Source organism: Caretta caretta, chromosome 4 (genome assembly GCF_965140235.1).
Source record: "Caretta caretta isolate rCarCar2 chromosome 4, rCarCar1.hap1, whole genome shotgun sequence".
NCBI classification, from domain to species: Eukaryota; Metazoa; Chordata; order Testudines; family Cheloniidae; genus Caretta; species Caretta caretta.
Genome location: NC_134209.1, coordinates 148,369,705 through 148,392,891, shown reverse-complemented (window position 1 = coordinate 148,392,891; position 23,187 = coordinate 148,369,705). Strand labels below are relative to the sequence as shown.

The 23,187-nt window shown below is 51.9% G+C and overlaps 1 protein-coding gene across 5 annotated transcripts in view; it reads left to right on the top strand.

Moving 5' to 3' along the window:
• The window catches only part of ADAM33 (ADAM metallopeptidase domain 33), a 75,961-nt gene extending 62,123 nt beyond the window's left edge, over window positions 1–13,838 (top strand). For all 5 annotated transcript variants that reach the window (XM_048846399.2, XM_048846400.2, XM_075128149.1 and 2 more), the window contains 8 exons: window positions 2,285–2,489; window positions 3,373–3,450; window positions 4,481–4,589; window positions 5,262–5,409; window positions 6,305–6,407; window positions 9,587–9,820; window positions 10,507–10,661; window positions 12,687–13,838. In XM_048846399.2, coding sequence (XP_048702356.2) covers window positions 2,285–2,489; window positions 3,373–3,450; window positions 4,481–4,589; window positions 5,262–5,409; window positions 6,305–6,407; window positions 9,587–9,820; window positions 10,507–10,661; window positions 12,687–12,738 — 1,084 coding nt within the window. In that variant the 3' untranslated portion in view covers window positions 12,739–13,838. The remainder of the gene's footprint in view (window positions 1–2,284; window positions 2,490–3,372; window positions 3,451–4,480; window positions 4,590–5,261; window positions 5,410–6,304; window positions 6,408–9,586; window positions 9,821–10,506; window positions 10,662–12,686) is intronic.
• The last annotated feature ends 9,349 nt before the right edge of the window (window positions 13,839–23,187 follow it).

The window sequence follows — 23,187 nt, the reverse complement described above, 5'->3', positions numbered from 1 at the left end:
ATGAGTCAACAGGGGAACGCTGTGGCAAAAAAAAAAGCAAACATCATTCTGGGATGTATTAGCAGGAGTGTTGTAAGCAAGACACAAGAAGTAATTCTTCCTCTCTAGTCTGCGCTAAAAAGGCCTCAACAGGAGTATTGTGTTCAGTTCTGGGCACCACATTTCAGGAAAGATGTGGACAAATTGGAGAAAGTCCAGAGAAGAGCAACAAAAATGATTAAAGGTCTAGAAAACATGACCTATGAGGGAAGATTGAAAAAATTGGGTTTGTTTAATCTGGAGAAGAGAAGACTGAGAAGGGACATCACAGTTTTCAAGTACATAAAAGGTTGTTACAAGGAGGAGGGAGAAAAATTATTCTTATCCTCTGAGGACAGGACAAGAAACAATGGGCTTAAATTGCAGCAAGGGCAGTTTAGGTTGCACATTAGGAAAAACTGCCTAACTGTCAGGGTGGTGAAGCACTGGAATAAATTGCCTAGGGAGGTGGTGGAATCCCCATCACTGGAGATTTTTAAGAGTAGGTGGGACAGACACCTGTCAGGGATGGTCTAGATCAGCTCTTCTCAAGCTATCTGATGTGGGGAACCGGCAGTTTTTTTTTCCAGTGTGCACACAGACCGGCAGCCGATAGCTCAGTCCGCGGACCACCACTTTGAGTAGCACTGGTCTAGATAATTAGTCCTGCCCCAAGTGCAGGGGACTGGACTAGATGACCTCTCGAGGTCCCTTCCAGTCCTACGATTCTGTGATTTAGCAGCTGTAGGTTTGTCACCCTCATGTACCTGCCGGTCGGTGGGCGAGAGGCCAGTGATAGTATCGGAGTGTGAAACGGGTGACTGGAGAGGAACTGTTCTGCATTGATCCATTGGTAGCATGTGTTAGGGGGCTTATTCCTTCACCCACTTACTTCCCTGGTCCTTCTCGCATGAACAGAGAGCAACAATACCCGAAGTCCAAAGGTGCAAACAATTTGATGTTTATTGGGGTGAACTTCCAGCAAGCATGATTCCAGTTTCCTTCCTTAGTGTCCCCCTTCCCAGCTCTGACACCACAGAGCCTTAACTGTGTCCCTGTTCCCATTCCTGCCCTTAGCCAAACATGATTCCAATTTCCCCCGCCCCCATTCCCTGTTCCCATTCTCCCCCCCCCACCCATCCACACACACACACTTCCTGATTGACAGCAGATTATATAGTAAAACTTGAATTCTGCTTAGCTATACCTTAATCTATCATTTTCCTGAAATTTAACTAACCAATCCTAACATATTGTAACTTGATTATTTAACCAATTATATCCCACAACTTTAATTAGTTTACACCAGCAAAATTAATTATACAGCAGACAGAAACAATCACAGAACCAGACGGAGATTATACAGACAAACAATAGGGAAATGGGGACTACAGTGATAGAACAAACACAGAAGTGAGGATTTCACACCTCAGCTATTGATAAGTGAGTTCTTGCCAGACAGGATGCTATCAAACTAAGTTTTCTTTTACATCTTCTAGGCACTTCCCTTTCTCTGGGGGTGATAGGCACTATCAGGACAGGATTGTATCCTAACAGCCCAATAGCACCTTATTTCAATGTGACTAGGTTGGAATGTGAGGAGGTGACCGGTCGCTTCCCAGCTTATGGCTGCCTCTGCTGCTTAGCCAAAGGCCTTATCCTAAGCACAGGGCCTCAGGCTGTCACAGTAAGAGAAGGCCCTTACACCGGCAGACAGTGATTTTGATTCTTTCTTTTATACCTCTAACTGGCCAAGTGATAAGAATACACCTAAATTCTTAGAGTATAGGCCTTTACAGACAGGCCTGAATATCTATATCCTAACAGCATGCAACTGCTCCGTGAAGACATTCATGCTGCCCCGGGGCTGTGTCTGGTGCAGAGAGAGAATCGTTTGTGGTCCATGCCCTCAGCTCCCTGGCAGACAGGTACTAGAAATGGCACTTAGGCAAGTGAGGGGGTCTCACAACACTGCAGGGAGAGGGGTCCAAATGAAAATGCTCTGGGGCCGGAGCGTTTCTGGGGAATGGGCAATTGACTTCTCTGGAATTGGGCACTGGGCCTAGCAGGCGGTGTCATGTGAGACAACAGCCGCCACGTGCTTAAGCAGACAACTCATGAATTACCCAGAATCCCTTGCTTTGTTAAGCTCCTCCTACAGCACGTCCCGATCCTCTCTGATACCGAGGTGGGGGGGCCAATAACTCGACGAGTTCAGCTCGACCGGCGACGGCCTGTTAAGTAACCTGGGCGCCTCTCTTCCTAGAGACGCCAAGTGCGGCAAGATCCAGTGCCAGAGCTCGGCCAGGAAACCCAAGGGTACCAACACCGTCTCCATGGACACCACCATCCGCTTCAACGGGCGGGAGGTGAAATGCAGAGGCACCTTCATGTACGCCACCAAGGACGACGAGGGGGACCTGTCGGACCCCGGCCTGGTGATGACGGGGACCAAGTGTGGGGACGGGATGGTAAGCGCCCCCTCCCTCCCCCCCCCACTTCCTGAGCGGTTGGAGGATGCTGTGGTCTTTGGTTCCTGGAGACTCACCCAGCAGAGCCTTGGGCAGGACGATGCAGGACACAGAGGGGCTCCTGACCCCCTTCGCCCCTGCAGCTGAAGGGAATTGGCCTCATTACGGGCTTCAGAGATACGGTGCCCACACCGCCGCAGGGGGCATGAGTTAGCCTCCTGCTTGGCAGGCAGGACTGGCTGGGCCATGGGGCGGAGCTCCCTCCAGACCCAGAGAGATGGTCCCTGCAGGTCAGGGTGGAGGCACGGTGGTGGGAGAGATCAAGGCTGGCGGGGGGCCCTAGCCAGAGAGGACTCCAGTCTCTGGGCTGTCAATGTGATCCCGTCCCTCCAGTGCTGAATTCACCTCAGAACATCCCAGCACAACCCACACGTCTGTACATGCGGGGACGGGGATATGAGGGGCGAAGGGGCATTGCTCGCCCTTGTGCAGCATTGCTCACCCCGCATCTCCACACACTTCACGAAGGAAGTCAGCCAGCTCAGTTAGACTAGGAAGGAGTTTCCAAAGTGGATCTGTGCTGCTGGCATACCAGGAATATTGCCCCGACTGAACCCTTGGGAAGGCGCTCTGGGGTCCCAGCTGACGCTTGCGGGGAAGGGAGGAGGTAGGGTGGAAGGGACTGGATTCACTAATCGGGTCTGAAGTGTCTGAGATATTATTGGGGTTTGCACATTACAACTGCAGAATGACGGGTTGGAGGCTCCATCTCCCAAGTTGTCTAGGTGCCCAGGGGTCCTAGCTGAGGAATGCAAGGTTACATTTTCCTATCTGAACTCCTAGGTCTTTCTCCACTAACTCCCCCCTCGCTCATTTCACTCAGGTCTGCAAGGATCGCAGGTGCCAGAATGCTTCCTTCTTTGAGCTGGAGAAGTGCATTTCGCAGTGCCATGGCCACGGGGTGAGTAACCATCCCAGAGCTTTGGTGGAGTCCTGAGGTTGGCTCAGGTTCTCCAGTGAGGTGAGCCTCTCACAGCCAAGTGCTCACCTGCCCTTTGCATCCATGTCAAATAGAGATGCGGCTGAGTTGGTCTGTTTGAGTCTGGGGTCGAATTCGAGGGGGGACAGGTTGGATCACCAGGGTTCTAAGGGCCTGGGTTCTAGATCTGAACTTCGCCTCAGTTTGGGAGTGGTCAGAGTGTGGTTCAGATGCCTGTCAGCTTAGCATCCAGCTATGCTCAGAAGCCTGGCTGAGACCTTCATGCAGGAGGGAGAGTCGTAGGCCAGCAAGGAGCCATTCTGATGAAAAGTTTAAAGGGGATGAAGTTTTGGTCTCCAGAGGCAGGGCTCCCTGCGATATGAATCCAGAGCTTCTGCCATCGTAGGTCAGTATCTTCCCAGCAGGTCCCCACGGGCTCCTTGGTGAGTAGAGGGTGAGTGAACTTGGAGCAGTTTGGGTGGAGTGCAAAGTTCTTCAGGAGAAAATCCCCCCTCCAGAGCATGAGTGGAGAAAAGGGCTTCCAGAGCACAGTTGGTTTAACGATGCGATGTCAGCGCATTGCCTCGCCCAAGTCCACGGAACTGGACCTGCAGATGTCCAGGTGGGCCGCTAGATGGCTCAAGCACTTCACCCCGCTGGGAGGGGGAAAGGGACAGCCAACAAGGACGTTGGTTTGATCCCATGATTACAGACTGGCCTGGCCAGAACCGTGGGTGCTCCAAGGTGGCTGTGAGAGAGGCACCTAGACGGATGGTCCGGAGCTCTTCCAGTGCTGCTGTCACTGCTCTGAGGGCTCTCCTGGGGAGGTGGAGCCTGGGAAGGCTGAAACTAACCATGGCTATGCCTCCTTCCCCAGTTGGGCCCTCTCCGGTGTTGGTTGCCTGTGGGAGCTCGTCACCGGCTTTTCATCTCCTTGCGCTTTGTCCTCTTACCAGTCTGCTATTGACCGTTACCCTGCCCTGGCCCTGACACCCTCTCCCTGCACCTGTAGGTTTGTAACAGCAACAAGAACTGCCACTGCAGTGCCGGCTGGGCCCCCCCGTACTGCGAGAAGCCGGGCCTGGGGGGCAGCGTGGACAGCGGCCCCGTGCAGCACGACAGTGAGTTCTGATGTCAGGCCGGTGGCCCGAGGTGGAGGGGGGCGGGGCAGCGGCCCCAGGGCTTCCATACACCCACCCTCAGCTCAAAGCCGGGCCACTCCCTGGGATGGGAGGTGGGAGTGAAGCATGGAGCTGCTCTCTCTGTTAACATGCCAGAGGCTCAAGAACGGCGAGGCGGAGAGAGAAAGCAGCTGATGGGCCAGTTCCCAAGTGGGGAGGTTCATTAGGCATCTCCCCATGCATAGGGAGAGCTGTTGGCAATACTTCCCCACAGCTGCCTCTTTAGCAGCTTCTCGGGTCCCTGGTGGCTGGGCAGGAGCTACAGGCTGTTTGCAGAGATGTGCCCGCAACTCCGGCTTGCCCTGTGTGGGGGGCATACGTTGGGCATGCCATTTTGCGTGTGCAGGTTAGGCCCACGCCAAAGGTCTCGGGGTCTGGGTTTGCAGCACTGGCGGTCGGGAAGGTGGCTCTGTACTGGTTTGCTGTGAACCCCTACGAGGTGCAATGGAAGGGGATGGACACAGATCGCTGTTTTCTACGCAGCCACGCTGCAGAGCCAAACTGCTCTGAGCTTTCCTGTCAGATGGGAAGGGGTGTTTTCCACCCCCAATGTAAGGGGCTGATGCAACTTCAAGCCCCCTCCTCATTTCTCCATTTCCCCCCCCTCCCCAGACCATGAAGCCATCTTGATAGCCCTGCTGCTCGTCTTCCTGCTGATCCTCCCTGCCACAGCTTTGGGGATCTACTGGTGCTACAGACGGAAGAACTCGCTCCTGAGCAAATGGATAAAGAGCACGAGGAAGAGCCAGGAGACGTGCAGGTGAGTGGCTGATGGAGCCAGAGACCATCTTCCCCTTTGAGGACCCAGCGACACCCACAGTTATTTGATTCTGCGCCTCGACTCACTGGGGGAGAGAATGGGTGAAAGGCATTGTTAAAGGCATTTAGGCACTGCTGCGCTCAGCATTGCAATGCCTACCTGATTTAGGAGCCTAAATCTCATTGTCAGAAGGGATTTAGACACTTAGGAGCCAAAATCCCATCGACAGTCACCTGCAACTCCTAAATATCTTTAAAAATTTGGGTCTACCTCTGATCTGATCTAATGCCAGTTTCACATGGTGTCACTTCTGTGGAGTTACTTGCAATATACACTAATGTGAGATCAGAATGTGTGATTCTTGCTTGCATGCATGGGGTTAAACTGATAGCCAGATTTGAGGTTGGGAAGGGATTTTCCCCTGGCTAAATTGGAGTTTGCATCTCTCCTCCAAAGCACTGAGCAGGAATGATCCACTAGACTCGGGCATCCTACATGAACACTGCCTACCTCCATCCATGTGTCATCTTCTGTTCCTAGGGGACTGCAAATGTTTTCGGTGTCAGACCAGAACTAGATCAGTTCAGCATTTCATGTGTTCTGTCTGGTCCCCATCCTCTCCTCTCTGAGCCGCACCCAAATATTTAAAAACACGGTTAACAGCAAAGGAAACCAGCCCCATCTGTCGATTTAAATCCCGGGCACATTCAGAATATGCCTCAGTGAAAATGCTACCTTCCCTCGGGTATTAAAAGCAGCCGTGTAACCGTACTCTCTTCCCCTTATGGCTCACTTGTCCATTCCGGGGTCTGATAGCCAACACCCGCGAGGGCAGCTATTGCAAAGCATTTGATTTTCTTTATAGCTTGTGTTTTCTGTTTGTGATTGGGGGCAGGAACGGAGCCATCCATCAGAAGGGAACCGGGGGCCATTCGAACGCGGCTTTCACCTTGCAGGATGTTTCCTCCTCTGGTAAAGCTGCCAACAGCACTAACAAAGTAAGTCGGGGCTTCAGATCTTTGCATGACCGATTACTCCAAGTTTACGTCTCCTCTTCCTACAGAGGTGCTCTAGCTTCCTGTGTTTGTGCTCACGTCTCTCTCTAGCGGCTGGCTCCAGCACCTCCAAATCTGCTACCCAGCAGAACCTAGTAATGTGATTCCTGGAGCTCAATAGGCAGGGCTTGTAGTTTTATTGGTGCTGTAGATCCTGGGTTCTACACCCGCTAATAACCTTGGTGGCTGGGTGTATGTGGCCATGGTTTATTTCATTAGCATCGTGGCCGAATTTCACTGCTCTGCATTTTACTGCTCTAAATCCAGAATGACTTCCACCGAAGCCAAGAGTCACTCCAGATTTACACCACAGACTCCAGGCCAGAAGGGACCGTTGTGATCATCTAGTCTGGCCTCCTGTGTAACGCAGGCTGGGGAACTGCCCCACAATAATTCCTAGAGCAGAGCTTTTATAAAAAAGCAGCGTAACGGAGACCAGAACTGGGCCAAGAATCTGCAACTTGGCTGGTGCTTGACTGACTATTACATTAAATGAAGGCTTCCAGTCACTCATAACCCAGCTAAAACATGTTATGCTCTCATAAATAATGACAAGACCCTTATAATCCAGTCACATGGCTCCTTTTCCCACCAAGGCCTCTTCCTCCAATACTGATTTGCTTTTCACCCCTGCCCTTGAAACAGTGGTTCACTTTTTGAACCATTCCCCTAAGTCCCATCTTCTCCGGGACAACCTGGCAAAGGGCCGGGGTGGGGTGGTGGGGGTGGACAGTTGTAGCAGGTTCGAACTACATCCCGAAGGTGCAGCTTAGCAGAAGTTGCAAATGACTCTCCTTTAATGGCTCAAGGCCAGGAGTTGACACTGAATCTCAGCGACTGTGGACAGCTTCGCTGGAGGGGAGGGATAGGATACAGAAGGACCTAGACAAATTGGAGGATTGGGCCAAAAGAAATCTGATGAGGTTCAATAAGCATAAGTGCAGGGTCCTGCACTTAGGATGGAAGAATCCAATGCACCGCTACAGACTAGGGGCCGAATGGCTAGGCAGCAGTTCTGCGGAAAAGGACCTAGGGGTGACAGTGGACGAGAAGCTGGATATGAGTCAGCAGTGTGCCCTTGTTGCCAAGAAGGCCAATGGCATTTTGGGATGTATAAGTAGGGGCATAGCGAGCAGATCGAGGGACGTGATCGTTCCCCTCTATTCGACATTGGTGAGGCCTCATCTGGAGTACTGTGTCCAGTTTTGGGCCCCACACTACAAGAAGGATGTGGATAAATTGGAGAGAGTCCAGCGAAGGGCAACAAAAATGATTAGGGGTCTAGAACACATGACTTATGAGGAGAGGCTGAGGGAGCTGGGATTGTTTAGCCTGCAGAAGAGAAGAATGAGGGGGGATTTGATAGCTGCTTTCAACTACCTGAAAGGGGGTTCCAAAGAGGATGGCTCTAGACTGTTCTCAATGGTAGCAGATGACAGAACGAGGAGTAATGGTCTCAAGTTGCAGTGGGGGAGGTTTAGGTTGGATATTAGGAAAAACTTTTTCACTATGAGGGTGGTGAAACACTGGAATGCGTTACCTAGGGAGGTGGTGGAATCTCCTTCCTTAGAGGTTTTTAAGGTCAGGCTTGACAAAGCCCTGGCTGGGATGATTTAACTGGGAATTGGTCCTGCTTCGAGCAGGGGGTTGGACTAGATGACCTTCTGGGGTCCCTTCCAACCCTGAGATTCTATGATTCTATGATTGTCGTTCTGTTCCAACGCTGGCACTTGGAATCAATACGATGGAAGGAAGCCTTGGGTTTAGTGAGCGTGTCCGCTCTGGCTGGAGGGCTGCACGGAGTCCGCAACTCTCCTGTCCTCTGTCCCCTCTAAGCTGCGCAGCTGGGCGGCCGTCCAGGAGAGATTCAAGTGCCACGCAGCTGATTAGCAGAGCGCACACATCTGGCAGCGTGTGTTCAGGTGCCCCTCCTCCCGCTGCTTTGCAGCCATGCTGCTCCTGCAGCTGTTCCCGGGACCCTCCTGCTGGCTGTGCAGAGCGCGGGGTCAGGGAGATGCCGAGGTCAGGGTGTCCCCCCTCCCTCCCACCCCTGTACCGCGTCTCCGCAGAGCAGGGGAGAGGGGACAGCCTGGCTCAGGACTTGGAGCTGCGGCAGTCTGAGGTCAGGACTAGGGTGAGTGAGTGAGTGTGCATTTCTTAAAGAGACAGTGCATGGTCTGTAAGCCTTCCCCAGCAGCCAGCTTATCACATAGTCTCTCTCCCTTCCCCTCCCCCTGCCCATGTACCCCATCTCCGCAGAGCCGGGAGGGGAGACAGGGCTCAGAGTCAGGACAGAGCAGGAGAGCTTTGAGTGAGTGCCTCAAAGAGAGAGCGCATGGTGTCTCTCAGAAACTTCCCCAGCAGCCCCTCTCCCCACACACACTGTCTCTGGGTCAGTCTCTCTCTCTCTCTCTCTCACACACACACACAGTCTCTTTCACACTCACCTCCTAACACACTTGTGTTATTGTTGTTACTTCTTGGTACTTCCTACAATGCACATATATTCTCTGTAATTTTATTCTTTCAAGATGTGTTATTTTAGTGTTTTGACTGGTCTATGCATTTCATCATTTTTATTTCTCTTACACTTAAATTTAATTCTTTGAGTAGTGAGTTCTATAAAGCCTAACCTGTCCTGGCTGGAGTAATTATTCCTATGGTAAACTTTTTAAAAATATATATATTATATCTAGGTTTTTTGTTTCTCCTAGTGGCGCACGCCCACACATACCTTGGTGTGCATAACAAAATTTATTCTGCACATGGATGGAAAAAATTAGAGGGAACATTGGTCCTGTCCTGTCCCAGAATGCACTGGGTCTGGTGGAAAATCTGGGCTGGATACTTCCAAGGTAGTCGCTATTCCTAGTCCCTCTCCTGGGGCGACAGTCCCAAGGCACTGTGTTCCACTCCACTTGCAAAGAGTGAGCGTGGCCTTCAGTCACGTGAGGGAGAAGGGAAGGTGAAGAGGCAGGAACAGTTGAGCACCAACCCGCACAGAAGCAGAGGAACACATAGGCACTGGACTCCTGTGTGCCCGCTGAGGATAGTCCCCTCCCAGTGACCGGGGACCTGGGCCTTAGGTTTGACTTCATTTGTTTGTTCTTCCGGCCTTGCAGGCAGCCAGGAGCATCTTCCCCCTCAAGCCGAACGGTTCCCAGCCCATCAGCATTGTCCACCCCCTTCGCCAGGCTCCCAGCCCAGCTGCTCAGCCCCACCGAGACCTCAAGCCGTCCAGGCCGCCTCCTCCTGGCGGCAAATCCCCCGTCGTTCCGGCCAAAACGATCGGCTCCCAACCCAAGCTGCTGCCTCCAAAGAAGCCTCTTCCCAGCAGCCCTGTGAGGACCCCTGTGGTGAGTTTCCCGGTTGCTCCCCAATGCACAAGGGTTCAGTTACTGTGTCAGTCCCTCTTGGGGTACAATGAGGTGTCCTCTCTCACCTCTGTCAGCCAGGCCCCATTCAATGCTGCTAGGACCAGGCTACTGCTGGGTCTCTCTTTGTCCCGCTCTCGGGGTGAGGCCATGCATAGTGGCTTATCTGCCTCTGAGCTGACTCTAGCTCCAGCGGTAGAAGCTCATGCTTTTAGATACCAAGGGCCTGGGTTCAGACCCCGCCTGGTGCACACGGGGCTGGTGGCTGGCAGCCTCAGAGGCTGCCGTGCTGACGGCCTGTTTGTCTGCAGAACAGGACTCTGCCCCGGGGCCTCCACCCCACCCCTAGCCGCCTCGAGAAGGGATTTCTGCCTCCGTGGCTCTTTCCAATGAGGTGCTGGGCCGAGTTAACCAGCCGCTGGGTCCCCCGCAAGAGGTGGCTGTGTTGCAGTGGTGGGCAGAGCTAGCCATGTCCAGCAGCAAGAGAGGGTTTGAAGTCCGCCTGGGTCCCCTGGGGCATAGCATGTACAGCAATACGCCATTTCTAGTCTCCAGTAGCCCCAGCTCTGTCCTGCAGCTGGAGAGGCCGTGCTGTGGGCAGCTGGGGACTGTTCCTGGGACAGAGAATCTGCTGGATTGACACCTGCTTGTACCATGGTCTCCTCTAGATCGTCTCAAAGCACGGACCCCCTCGCCGGCCTCTACCTGGGAGCCCTCTCCTGGCCAAAACACCTCCCTTGGCACAGGGACGGACCCTGCTGGTCACGGTCCCTCCCACCAACTTCAAGGCGGCAGGGGCCAGCTCTGCCAGGTACCTAACCAAGTAAGTCCAGAGTGAAGCTCGAAGCTTGGCTGCCCCCTTGCCTGGCTGCATCCTGGCAGGATCCGGTGGTACAGCACGCTGCAGCTGAGGCCACCAGGAGATGTCCCCCCTCCCCTGCAGCTGTCGAGAACAGGGTCCCATTCCCTTGCTACAGCAGTAATGGAGGAGCTGCAGGCGAGTGTGTAACAACAGTGAGCAGGCGGCCAGCACCTCCTGGGCCCAGGCAAATGGTCCGTGGGGCTTGAGAGAGAGGGCCCATGTCAGCAAGTCTCCCGGGCTGAGGGGTGCCAGGTGACTGGCCTAGGAGGTTGCACTTGGTGGAGATGTGGGAAGTCTAGGCAAAGGCAGCCTGATGGAGTGCCCGAGGGGACGGTCGGTGTGGTGGGGGAGGCGGGGCTGGGGCTGAGCAGGGGCCAGGGGAATGGTCTGGGGGGCAGTCTGGGGGAGGGAGCTGGATGGTTTAAGGAAGCACTATAGAGATTAGTAAATGCTCTGTGTGGCTGGAGGGGCACCATGGGGCAAGGGTGAGCAAGTTCTCGCTGCCTGAGAGGCCCCTGGTGGGGAAGGGTCCATTTGGGGCTGCTGCAAAGGGGCTGTGGCATGGGAAGTTTCTGTACAGTCAGATGGCATCTTCCTTCAGACTCAGCTGCCCGCAACTTGCCAGGCTCTGCCCAAAGGCCTGGGGTGTGGGGGGTAGGGGGGTGTGCAGGGATTCCCTGCAGGGTTCGGGCCTGTTCCCTGCCATGTGCCCAGAGGACAGTGAGCAGTAACAAGGGGACCGGGCTGTTTCTCCTTTTTCTCCCTGCCCACGCCCTTCCCCCTTCCAGCTATCCCGCTGACGCTGCACTCTGTGGCAGGAGCTTGCCTTGCCAGCAGGAAGAACGGCCTTGTGGTTAACAGGCCGGACTGGGGAGCGGGGAACTGCAGGTTCAATCCTTTGCTCTGCCACAGACTCCCTCTGTAACCTTGGGCACTTCACTTTCCATATGTCTCCACTCCACGCTATGGGCATGTCTGCACTTGAAAGGCTACTGCTGCAGTAACGGGGGGGGGGGGGGGGGTGGTGGTCTCCCGTTGGCGTAGGTAATCCACCTCCCCAAGAGCCAGTAGCTCGATTGGAAGAATTCTTCCATCATTGCCCCAGAGCTGTCTGTACTGGGGGGTCAGATCAGCTTAACTATGTCACTCAGGGGTGTGGGTTTTTCATGCCCCTGAGCGATGTGGTTGGGTCGACTTCACTTTTGAGTGTAGACCTGGCCTAAGCCTGGGCTCTGATTCAGGTTTCAGCCAAGCCCCCCTTCTGTTCACACACAAATCAGTCTGACTCGGGTCAACAAGCGCTCAGGCTCCAGGTCCCAGGACACTGCTAGGGGGGTGAGTCAGAGAGTGAGTCCTCCTGTGGCTTGGGTCCAAGCCCGGTCATTGTGCAGTGCGGATGCAGCGCAATGTGGACACACTAGCATGGCTGTGAGACCTGGGTCCACCCATTATAAGCCCAAGTTTCCAGAGCAGCGTGGACGCTCAAGCGTGGGCTTGGAAACACTGAGTTCACAAGCCCGGGTCCCACAGACCCAGGTTTACAATGCAGTGTAGACATCCCCTTAGTCACTCTGGGCCTCGTTCCCATGTGGTACATAAAATGGGGCCTCAGTAATATTGCCCTTCCTGGCAAGGCCATAGTGATCTTTCAGCCCCTGTGACTACGGGCCCATATCAGAGAGCTGGCGTCTCACTGGTAATCATATTTAATACGGCAGTTCCTACGGGTCAGCCAGGAATGTGGCCTCATGCTGCTAGGTGTTGCACAAACACAAGGGGGCGCCCCGGAGAGCTTACGGTCTCAATAGACAAGCCAGACCCCGGCGCCCACAGGACTTGGGTGGTGCCTGGGCCGTGAGCCGTCTTTCTGCACAGGTGTGAATTTGAGCTCGATGTTTATGAAGCCCCTTCAGTGCCGAGAGCTGCACAATTGCCGGTTGGTTTCTGCTCTCTCGAACGTGGCATTTTTCTCTTTCTCTCCATTAGGCCCGTCCCGGGGTTCAAAGTCCAGTCTGCCTCCTTCCCCTTTAAGAAATGACAAACGTGGAAAAAGCAAGAGGAATCCTCGCACATGCTCCCCGAACTGGTTCTCCTCATTTGCACTATTGCAGGCAACGGGGCTCTTTTGGATACCAAAGGACTATTTTTATATGAGGGGAAATGTTTCTGCACATAAAAGAGGGAGGGTGTGGGGGAGGGGAAAGTGGTACGGAGCTATATCATTGGGGTGGGGTGGGCAGGGCAGCTTGTGGGATTAACCATGACGCATCAGCTGCCTGCCAGGGGCATCATCCAGACTCTGCTCCTTCCCAGCCATGCCTGCTGGGCTGGGAAGCAGCAGATCTGGGTGCCCTAAGCAGCCAGCACTGATGGAAGAGGCTGGTGACCAGTCCCAAGGCAGGGCCTAGCTACCTTTGCCTCTCTCACCAGCAGAATCCAATGCTGGACGTTGTTACCACAGCTGGCACGGGCGATCCACGCGGCCCGGGGGACAATGCAATTGCCGACTCAAACGGTGCCACCTAGCGGTGGGGTGTCTGACTGGCGTGTCCCTGGAGGATCCTTGTTGTCACCCTCCCCGGCTTCCTCCTGGTCTGAAAGGCCGTGACAATCGTGGAGAGCCCAGCAGAATAAGGTGCTCTGAAGAGGAGCCAGCTGGGAGTGCTTCTTTCGTGCGGCACGTGTGGCAACGGGGTTTCAGCTGCATGGCTATTTCAGGGAGCGGGGGGTTCCCCAGCCACGTGCTTTGTTCCCGTCATATGGTGTAAGCCATGTGGTTGCTTTCTGAGCTGCTAATGTTTTATTATGAAAAGGGGGAAGAAGTGTGGACCAGTGGTGAGAGCAGGGGGCTGGGGAGACCCACTCCCAACTCTGCCACTGACTCACTGCGTGGCCTTGGCCAACTCACTGCACCACTCTGTGCCTCAGTTTCCCCATCTGTAAAATGGGGGTAATAATACCTACCTCACAAGGGTGTTGTGAGGTTTGACAAACTGATGTCTCTCAAGGGCTTTACGATCCTCAGATGGAAGGTGCTGCGAAGTATTACGATGTGTTTAATGTCTGAGTCACTTTCCTATGACATGACACCTGACGTCGTCAGGGTCTCTGAAGTGAGAACAATGCCTTTCTCCAGTCTCCTTGTGTTCTTTCGTTTTGCTCGATTTGAATCACCGCCGTCCCTCGGGCACTTCAGTCACAAAGTGCAGTTGTCAAGGCTCTCGTTTCTCAACCCGCTCACAGATTCCTAGGCCAGAAGGGACCACTGTGATCAGCTACTCTGACTTCCTGTATATCACAGACCAGAGAACTAGATCCTGTCCTTCAGAAAAACATCCCATTTGATTTAAAGATGGTCAGTGATGGAGAATCCACCCCAACCAGGTCTATTAACCAGAGGTAATTACGGACTGTGATCAAGTCACCCCTTAACCTTCTCTTTGTTAAGCTAAATGGATTAAGCCCTTTCAGTCTATCACTGTAAGGCAGGTTTAATCATTCTTGTGGCTCTTCTCTGAAACCTCTCCAATTTAGCAACATCCTTCTTGAATTGTGAGCACCAGACCTGGGGACAGTGTTTCAGCCCCAGTCGCACCAGTGCCAAATACAGAGGTGAAATGACCTCTCTGCTCCTATTCGAAACTTTCCTGTTTATATAGCCAAGGATCTCACTAACCCTTGTGGCCACAGCATCTCCGTGGGAGCTCAAGTTCAGCCAATCATCCACCATGACCCCCTAAGTCTTCAGAGACCAGTGGAAATCTGTAGGAGAGCATCTGCAACAGAGCAGGGCTGAGCTGGGGAGCGAACCCCAGGGGAGATGGCAGGGAGCAGCTGGAGTGTGAGGACAGTACAGTCTTTACTGTTGAAATATTGTAATGAAGAAGAGTTGAACGACTGGGGACTAGAGGGCAGGGGTTGGCAGAGAGAAGCTGAGTCTATGAGAACAACCAGCAGTGTGTGATGAGCTAACGTGTGTATTTGCACCACTGCCCTCTCTTAGCGTTCCTCAGGCCCCACGGGTGGCCCAGCTCTGGGCACAGTCTACAGCTTCCACCCTTCTGTACCACAGACAACTGGCAACTGTCGGCTGTGTTCATGAGCCACCCGGGCTGTAGCGGACGAGAGGATTGTCTCCTGGTAGGCCTTGCGGGCTGGGTTCCTGTGACTCGGGAACATAAGAACATAACATGAGAACAGCCACACTGGGTCAGACCAAAGGTCCATCTAGCCCAGTCTCCTGTCTTCGGACAGTGGCCAATGCCAGGTGCCCCAGAGGGAACGAACAGAACAGGGAATCATCAAGTGATCCATCCCCTGTCGCCCATTCCCAGCTTCTGGCAAACAGAGGCTAGGGACACCATCCCTGCCCATCCTGGTTAATAGCCATTGATGGACCTGTCCTCCATGAATTTATCTAGTTCTTTTTTGAACCCTGTTACAGTCTTGGCCTTCACAACATCCTCTGGCAAGGAGTTCCACATGTTGACTGTGCGTTGTTTGAAGAAATACTTCCATTTGTTTGTTTTAAACCTGCTGCCTATTAATTTCATTGGGTGATCCCTAGTTCTTGTGTTATGAGAAGGAGGAAATAACACTTCCTTATTTACTTTCTCCACACCAGTCATGATTTTATAGACCTCTGTCATATCCCCCGATTGATGCAAAGACTCTTGCAGCCATTTGTGGACAGGTGTTTGCTCCTTTAGTCTGAAGACACAAACCCAACTCATCCTCCTCAAACAAAAGTCACAAAGCAACGAAGGGCCTTCCCACCCCCAGCTGTTTAAAACTGGATCACCAAATTGATTTGATTTTTCTGGGGAACGGGTATGATCACCTGCATGGGGCAGAGCCCCTGTGCCCGGATCCCCCAGCATCTGAGGGTCAGGTCCAAAACCCACTCTGCTTTCCCTGCACACAGTCACCTCTGCCTCTCAGCACGCGAGGCATTGAACCTCCAGCCAAGGCTCAGGCTGCTGCTGCTCGCCATGGGCAGGAAGAAGAATCTATCTGAGAAAGGCAGGACAAGGTCCAACAGCTGGATGTTAAAGCCAGACAAATCCAGGCATAGGTTTGAGCAAGGAGAGTAGTTGGCCGTTAATGACCCAGGGAAGTGGTGGACTCTCCATTTTTTGGTGGCTTCAGATCCAGGCTTTCTGGGAGATGCTTTAGTCAAACCCAGGTAACGGGGCTCATTAAAGGGGTGTGCCGGGGAAATGTCAGGGCCTGTGAGCTCCAGGCAGGCAGGCTACATGGTCTAAGGGTCCCTTCTGGCCTTAAAATTGAGGAAGCAGCTCCAAGATAACTGGAGAGAAAAAAGTGTGACCAGTGACAGGCTGCTCAGAGAGCAAGGTCCAGGCTCCAGAAGGTGGCTCGGTGGTCTTGACGCCCCATACGAGCTTTCTGGAAGCACGGGTTCAAATCCACTCCATCTTCTTCAGTGCTGGTGGGTGTGGGGGATGGGCTGCATTCTGTTCTTCAGCTGCCTTCCCGCCGCTCCGGAGCTGCCCACTCTGAGCAGAGAATAAATGAGCTTGTCTGCAAGGCCCCTGTCAAGGTTCCTTCCCCACTCTGAACTCTAGGGTACAGATGTGGGGACCCGCATGAAAGACCCCCTAAGCTTATTCTTACCAGCTGAGGTTAAAAACTTCCCCAAGGTACAAACTTTGCCTTGTCCTTGAACCCTATGCTCCCACCACCAAGCGTTTTAAACAAAGAACAGGGAAAGAGCCCACTTGGAGACGTCTTCCCCCCCAAATATCCCCTCCCAAGCCCTAGTCCCCCTTTCCTGGGGAAGGCTTGATAAGAATCCTCACCAATTAGCACAGGTGAACACAGACCCAAACCCTTGGATCTTAAGAACAATGAAAAAGCAATCCGGTTCTTAAAAGAAGAATTTTATTGAAAGAAAAGGTAAAAGAATCACCTCTGTAAAATCAGGATGGTAAATACCTTACAGGGTAATCAGATTCAAAACATAGAGAATCCCTCTAGGCAAAACCTTAAATTACAAAAAGACACAAAAACAGGAATATACATACCCTCCAGCACAGCTTATTTTACAAGCCATTAAACAAAAGAAAACCTAAGGTATTTTCTAGCTAGATTACTTACTAACTTTACAGGAGTTGTAAGGCTTGCATTCCTGATCTGTTCCCGGCAAAAGCATCACACAGACAGACCCTTTGTTTCTCTCTCCTCCCACCCCCCCAGCTTTGAAAGTAACTTGTCTCCTCATTGGTCATTTTGGTCAGGTGCCAGCAAGGTTACCTTAGCTTCTTAAACCTTTACAGGTGAAAGGGTTTTGCCTCTGGCCAGGAGGGATTTTATAGCACTGTATACTGAAAGGTGGTTCCCCTTCCCTTTATATTTATGACAGCCCCCGTTACCTGTCTAGCTTCTTCCAGTTCCTCCCTACCTCAGCCAAGGACAGAGCAAGTAGCTGCCCTCTCCGAAGGGAAGGCAGCCCAGCCCAATCTTCCAGCAAATGACACCTTCGGCCGGGTAGGTGCGGCTGGAGGAGCCGGTCCCCGTCTGAGTAAGCTGCAGCACCTCTCACTCCGGCTGAACCGAGTTCCAGCCAACGTGTGGATCTTTGAAGCTTGACGTTCCAAGCTGAGCCCAGGGGCTGATTCTCTCCTGCATCGGGAGGGAGGGGGGTGGAGGGATCGTAGGGAGCTGGCTCCAGCTTCCTGATTCTGTGGCCTGATCTGTGCTGGTCCCAGGATGAGCTAGAAAAGCCTAATAGCGGCTCTCATTGATGCTAAGTGAAGATTGGATTGGTGTGAGCTCTGCTCTCCCTCCTCAACCGTGGCGGATTAGCTCTGGCCAATTGGGGGCGGACTTAGAAAAATGGGTGCCCTGCATCCTGACCCCACTCCCCAGCAGGAGGAGGAAGCAGGGGCGCGACTGCACTTGCTCTGGTGCAGGGCCCCACAATCCACCTCTGCTCCTCTGACCCCATCTGCCAGGCTGGGGAAGGGGCAGTCAGCACAGGAGCCAGCTCTGCCAACGTTATACCAACTGAGCTCTCACCTCCCTCCACAGAGGATTCTAGCTAGCCAGGATCCAGCTCCTTTGTGCCCCCCCCCCCGAGCAATGCAAAGGAGCTGGGCTGCCCTTGAGAACCTGGCCCACTTCAGTCCTGACGGAGCAGGACTGAGCGTTTTCTGCCCTCTGCTGCTTATAAATCCTGGTCAATATCAGTGTTTAGCAGTAGGTCAAAGAGCTAAATGTTTGCTGCTGTGCTTAAGTCTTAATTACAAAGGCTGAGGTGTTGGAGACAGACAAACCCTATACAGGGGCTGTATCTCCTTGCCAAAGCTCTTTTTATCAGCATGAACTATTATAACTCTGGCTATGGTTATTATCCAGATAAACATTCAATCCTTTTTAAGTCTTGCTAAGTTCTTGGCCTCAATGACATCTTGTGGCAGTGAGTTCCACAGGCCAATGATGCCTTGCATGTAAAGTGTTTCCTTGGATCAGTTGTGAATTTGCCACCTTTCGGTTTCCTTGAATATCCCCTTGATCTTATGTGATGGTACAGGGAGAACAGCAGCTCCAAATATCCCTTCTCTGGGCCATTCAGTTCTGGGTTAAATGTCCCAAACAATGACTCTTCCACCCCTTCCTCTGGGAGAGCATTCCTCAGCTGGACGGATCTCTGTGCTGGGTGAGCTGCCATGCCCCAAACAGTGCTGCAACCATCAGATTCATCTTTCCTTGCTGTGCAATGGGGCAGAATAGCAACTTCTTCCTGGGGAGCTTGGTACACTGTTCTGCTTTTCTGTCCTGTGCTGGAAATATCTCTCACTCTGTTCTTCATCACTTGATGGAAAATATGCGTAAACAGGGGAGCCACATTGAACCCTGAATGGGGGTAGTGCATTCCCAGGTGCTGCTTTAGGAGCTTCTCCCAAATCCAGTATAACACAGCCCCGAAGTTTAGCCCCCAGAGGCCCCTATTCAGAACAGTACTTAAGTGGGGGCTTAATTGGAATCACATGCTTAAGCACCTGCCAGTGAAAGGATTTAACTCAGGTTCAATAAACTGGGTCGTTTTCACAAACTATCCACCTGGTGGCGGCAGATGACTGCAAAAGGAAACGTTCTGCCCACAGCCAGCTACACATTGTGTCTGAAGAGCAGCTAGAATTCTGCAGGGACCATCCTAAGTAGCTTTTCCCTCCCATCTCTCATCCTGTTCTGCATGTAGGTGGTCATGAAGCACGCTGAACATCTGTGATGACTGGCTGAGACTGAAGTACTCTCCATCCAAGTTCTCCCTTTCATAAGGGGGTCCGCTGCAAGCTCTGGTACCTCAGAAGCTCGTGGTGAAAGCTCCAAAAAGCACAGCACTTCCCTGTGCCTCATATCTGCCTTCCAAACTTTTTTGTCAGCACTCATAACTCCGGCCATTCTTGTAGTCCATAGAAATGTCCTGTTCCCTCTGAATCTTGCTAAACACTTGGCCTCAGAAACATTCTGTAGCAGTGCATTCTACACACTAACCCCCACTTGGCATGAAAAAAACATTCCTTTGATTAGTTTTGAATTTGCCACCTTTCCATTCCATTGAATGTCCCTTTTTTCTTGTGTTATGAGAGAGGGAGAACAGAAGCTCCCAATCTCCCTTCTCTAGACTATTTGGTATCTTCTATAATTGGCCTTAAAATTGGGGATTCTATCTTAGGGTTTTAGCCTGCTGCCCATCACCATGGTATCTGGGCCCCTTCCACATAATATCAAGAGCAACAGCCAAGTCCCTAGTGGTCTCCATGGAATCTCTGTCCCATCTTCCTTTTTGGGGTCAGAACTCCGGTTGGGGGTTTGGGGGGAGATGGGGGGCTTGGAAGAGATCTGGGAATAGAAGGAGGCGTCATAGATGGTGGAAAGGCCTTTTCAAAGAAGAGCTTTGCAGCGTTTCCTAAAGCTGGTCAAACTCTGGATTCACCTGATCTCCTTGGGAAGTTGGATCCACTGGTGGATCCCCTTGACAGAGATTGCTTTGTCCCCTGCTCTCAGGTGCTTTGGGGTCTGCATTATCCACTAGTTGCCAGTGCATGCAGATAAGGTAGATATTGTGGCATGAGCCAAACAGGAGAAGGATGGAGCAGCTGAGGGGACGGGGAGGATAACGGAATAGCTTTAGAGGGACCAACCAGGTGAAGATAAGAGACACCAAGCACAGGGTGGTCTGGGATCAGAGGAAAGGTGATCAAAGCTCTCTAAAGGAGCTGGAGAGGAAATGTTGTGGACAGTGCTCGCTGAGCAGTCATGTTTTGATGATAAATGGAGGTTTTCAACCAGACTGACACTCTCCAGAGAAAAATGTAGTTTGGGTTGAGCTTTTTCATCTTTTTTCACTTAAAATTGTTTCTTTTGGGGGTTTTTTTTCCTGGAAGTTTTGGATTTTTTCCTTCTTTTCTTTCCTGTTTTACTCCTTCCCCCTTTATCCACTGGAAAGAGTGGGTGTGACGTTCCCCTCTGGTGTTATCCAGACTGGTGATCTGCTTGGCCACTCCAATCCTTGACTCTGGGAGCCAGCCTGACCCTGCTGTGCTGAGAGAGCCCCCGCTCCCGGGCTGGTCACGCACGGCCTCTGGCATGGAAGATGCTTCTTGGGTTGTGCAACTGAATGACACTAGCCAATCTCTCTGACACAACCCTAGGAGCCCCCGTCTTGCAGTGCCCCCGCTGGACGCTGCAAGCTTCTAGGAGTTTGTCAATTTAACAACGAAATCGATATGCGCCAGGCTTGTTATCCCAAGGGGAGCCTCCGACACGTTTCAAACCAACCGCATTGCTTCAGGTAGAATAAACAAACACATGTATTAGCTATAAAGATAGATTTTAAGTTATTACCAGCAGGAGAGTGGGGTGGGAGGAGGTATTTTTTCATGCTTTTTGTGTGTATATAATAAGATCTTCTACACTTTCCACAGCATGCATCCGATGAAGTGAGCTGTAGCTCACGAAAGCTTATGCTCAAATAAATTGATTAGTCTCTAAGGTGCCACAAGTCCTCCTTTTCTTTTTGCGAATACAGACTAACATGGCTGTTACTCTGAAACATAACAAAATGGTTATCAAAATAAAGTAAAATATAAGCGCGCGGTCTAAGCTCTCAACCCTATTAGACTATGCAGCAACTAGATGAAGCAGGTTTTCTCTTCCCACTGGATATTGCAGTCCTTAATATACGGGGCCAATCTCCTCTGTTGGAGTCTTGTCGTCGTCTTCTTCTCAGTGTCTTGTTTGCTTGCAGCATAAGTGGGGCAGGAGAAGGGCCCAGTATGTGTCCACTCTCTCTGTTTTATACCCTCAGTCTATATGCTTGGGGAGCGCAAGTCCAGGCATGTCTGGGGGGGCATTGCTGAGTCTCTCCAAACAAGGTTGAGCAATTCACCTGGTGTGGCCTCATGCAGGTGAGTCATTGCATTGTAGCTCCCTTGCTGGACAATGGCTGTTGATGGGTTGTTTGACACCCCGCCTGGGCGGTGGTTACTTTCCTTGCTGTTGCATATCAGGGGTGTGGATTTTTCTCACCCCCTAGCAACATAGTTGTACCGAAGGAAGTCTGTAGTGTAGACCTGGCTTCTGCGTGTCACAGCTAAATACAAGGTGGAACAGATTGGTAAGCATAGGCGTTACCATGTTGTGAGAGACCATTCAAAATGAAGTGGGCCATTAGCTTCTCTGCAATCATAGGAGAAAGGAGAGTTAGTGAGTTACAGATTGTTGCAAAGAGACATAATTCATAGTAGAGTATCTCTATTAAATCCTTCATTTTTAGTGGCTAGCAAAGGAATGAATTTAAGCTCCCAGGCCAGTCTTTTGAAGGTGCTGTGCAGGTTTACTTTGAGGACGAGGACAGAGAGGTCCGATATGGAGTGATCCGCTACAGACTAGGGACCGAATGGCTAGGCAGCAGTTCTGCGGAAAAGGACCTAGGGGTGACAGTGGACGAGAAGCTGGATATGAGTCAGCAGTGTGCCCTTGTTGCCAAGAAGGCCAATGGCATTTTGGGATGTATAAGTAGGGGCATAGCGAGCAGATCGAGGGACGTGATCGTTCCCCTCTATTCGACATTGGTGAGGCCTCATCTTGAGTACTGTGTCCAGTTTTGGGTCCCACACTACAAGAAGGATGTGGATAAATTGGAGAGAGTCCAGCGAAGGGCAACAAAAATGATTAGGGGTCTGGAACACATGAGTTATGAGGAGAGGCTGAGGGAGCTGGGATTGTTTAGCCTGCAGAAGAGAAGAATGAGGGGGGATTTGATAGCTGCTTTCAACTACCTGAAAGGGGGTTCCAAAGAGGATGGCTCTAGACTGTTCTCAATGGTAGCAGATGACAGAACGAGGAGTAATGGTCTCAAGTTGCAGTGGGGGAGGTTTAGATTGGATATTAGGAAAAACTTTTTCACTAAGAGGGTGGTGAAACACTGGAATGCGTTACCTAGGGAGGTGGTAGAATCTCCTTCCTTAGAGGTTTTTAAGGTCAGGCTTGACAAAGCCCTGGCTGGGATGTTTTAACTGGGAATTGGTCCTGCTTCGAGCAGGGGGTTGGACTAGATGACCTTCAGGGGTCCCTTCCAACCCTGATATTCTATGATTCTATGATCGCTCTGTGAAAAGTGTTCGCCCAGGGGTCATAGGGTTCGAGAGGCCATGTGGCCAGTTTAAAGCCAGACAGTCCTAGATTTGTGCAGCATAATCCCTGTCTGGTAGGGAATTAGCACCAGACATGGCTGTGTCCAGTGAAAATGAGAGGAGAGAGGAGGGAGACGGTGGATATAGGAGGATGTCGGGGAGGTGGGGGCCGTGCCTCCGTGCTGAGTGATCCAGGCAGGGACAGGGACAGGACCACACAGGTGGAGGTGGAGATGTCCTGTATTGTGGGGGTTGTCAGCGGCCAACCTAGATAGGGTGTTTTTGTCTTTTTTCATTTTTCTGTATAAAATAAGTCTCTCCTGAACTCCATCTTCCAGCCTTCGAACAACCCCCAACCTCACCAAGCTCATTATCAGAAGCAAGCTCCCTATAGACCAGGACACAACAACTCAAAGCAGCACCAGACCCAGCCAGAACAGCGGGTACAAAACCTGCAGACATATCTCCACTGCTACGATGACCAACATGCCCCAGACACACCTTTCAGAATCCATAGGTACTACACATGCCTATCACAACATAGGAACATAGTGGGTCAGACCAAAGGTCCATCTAGCCCAGTCTCCTGTCTTCCGACAGTGGCCAGTGCCAGGTTCCCCAGAGGGAGTGAACAGAACAGGTAATCATCCAGTGATCCATCCCATTGCCCAGTCCCAGCTTCTGGCAGTCAGAGGCTTGGGACATTCAGAGCATAGGGTTGTATCCCTGACCATCTTGGCTAATAGCCAGTGATGGACCTGTCCTCCAGGAACTTCTTTATTTCTTTTTTTGAACCCTATTATAGTTTTGGCCTTCACACCATCCCA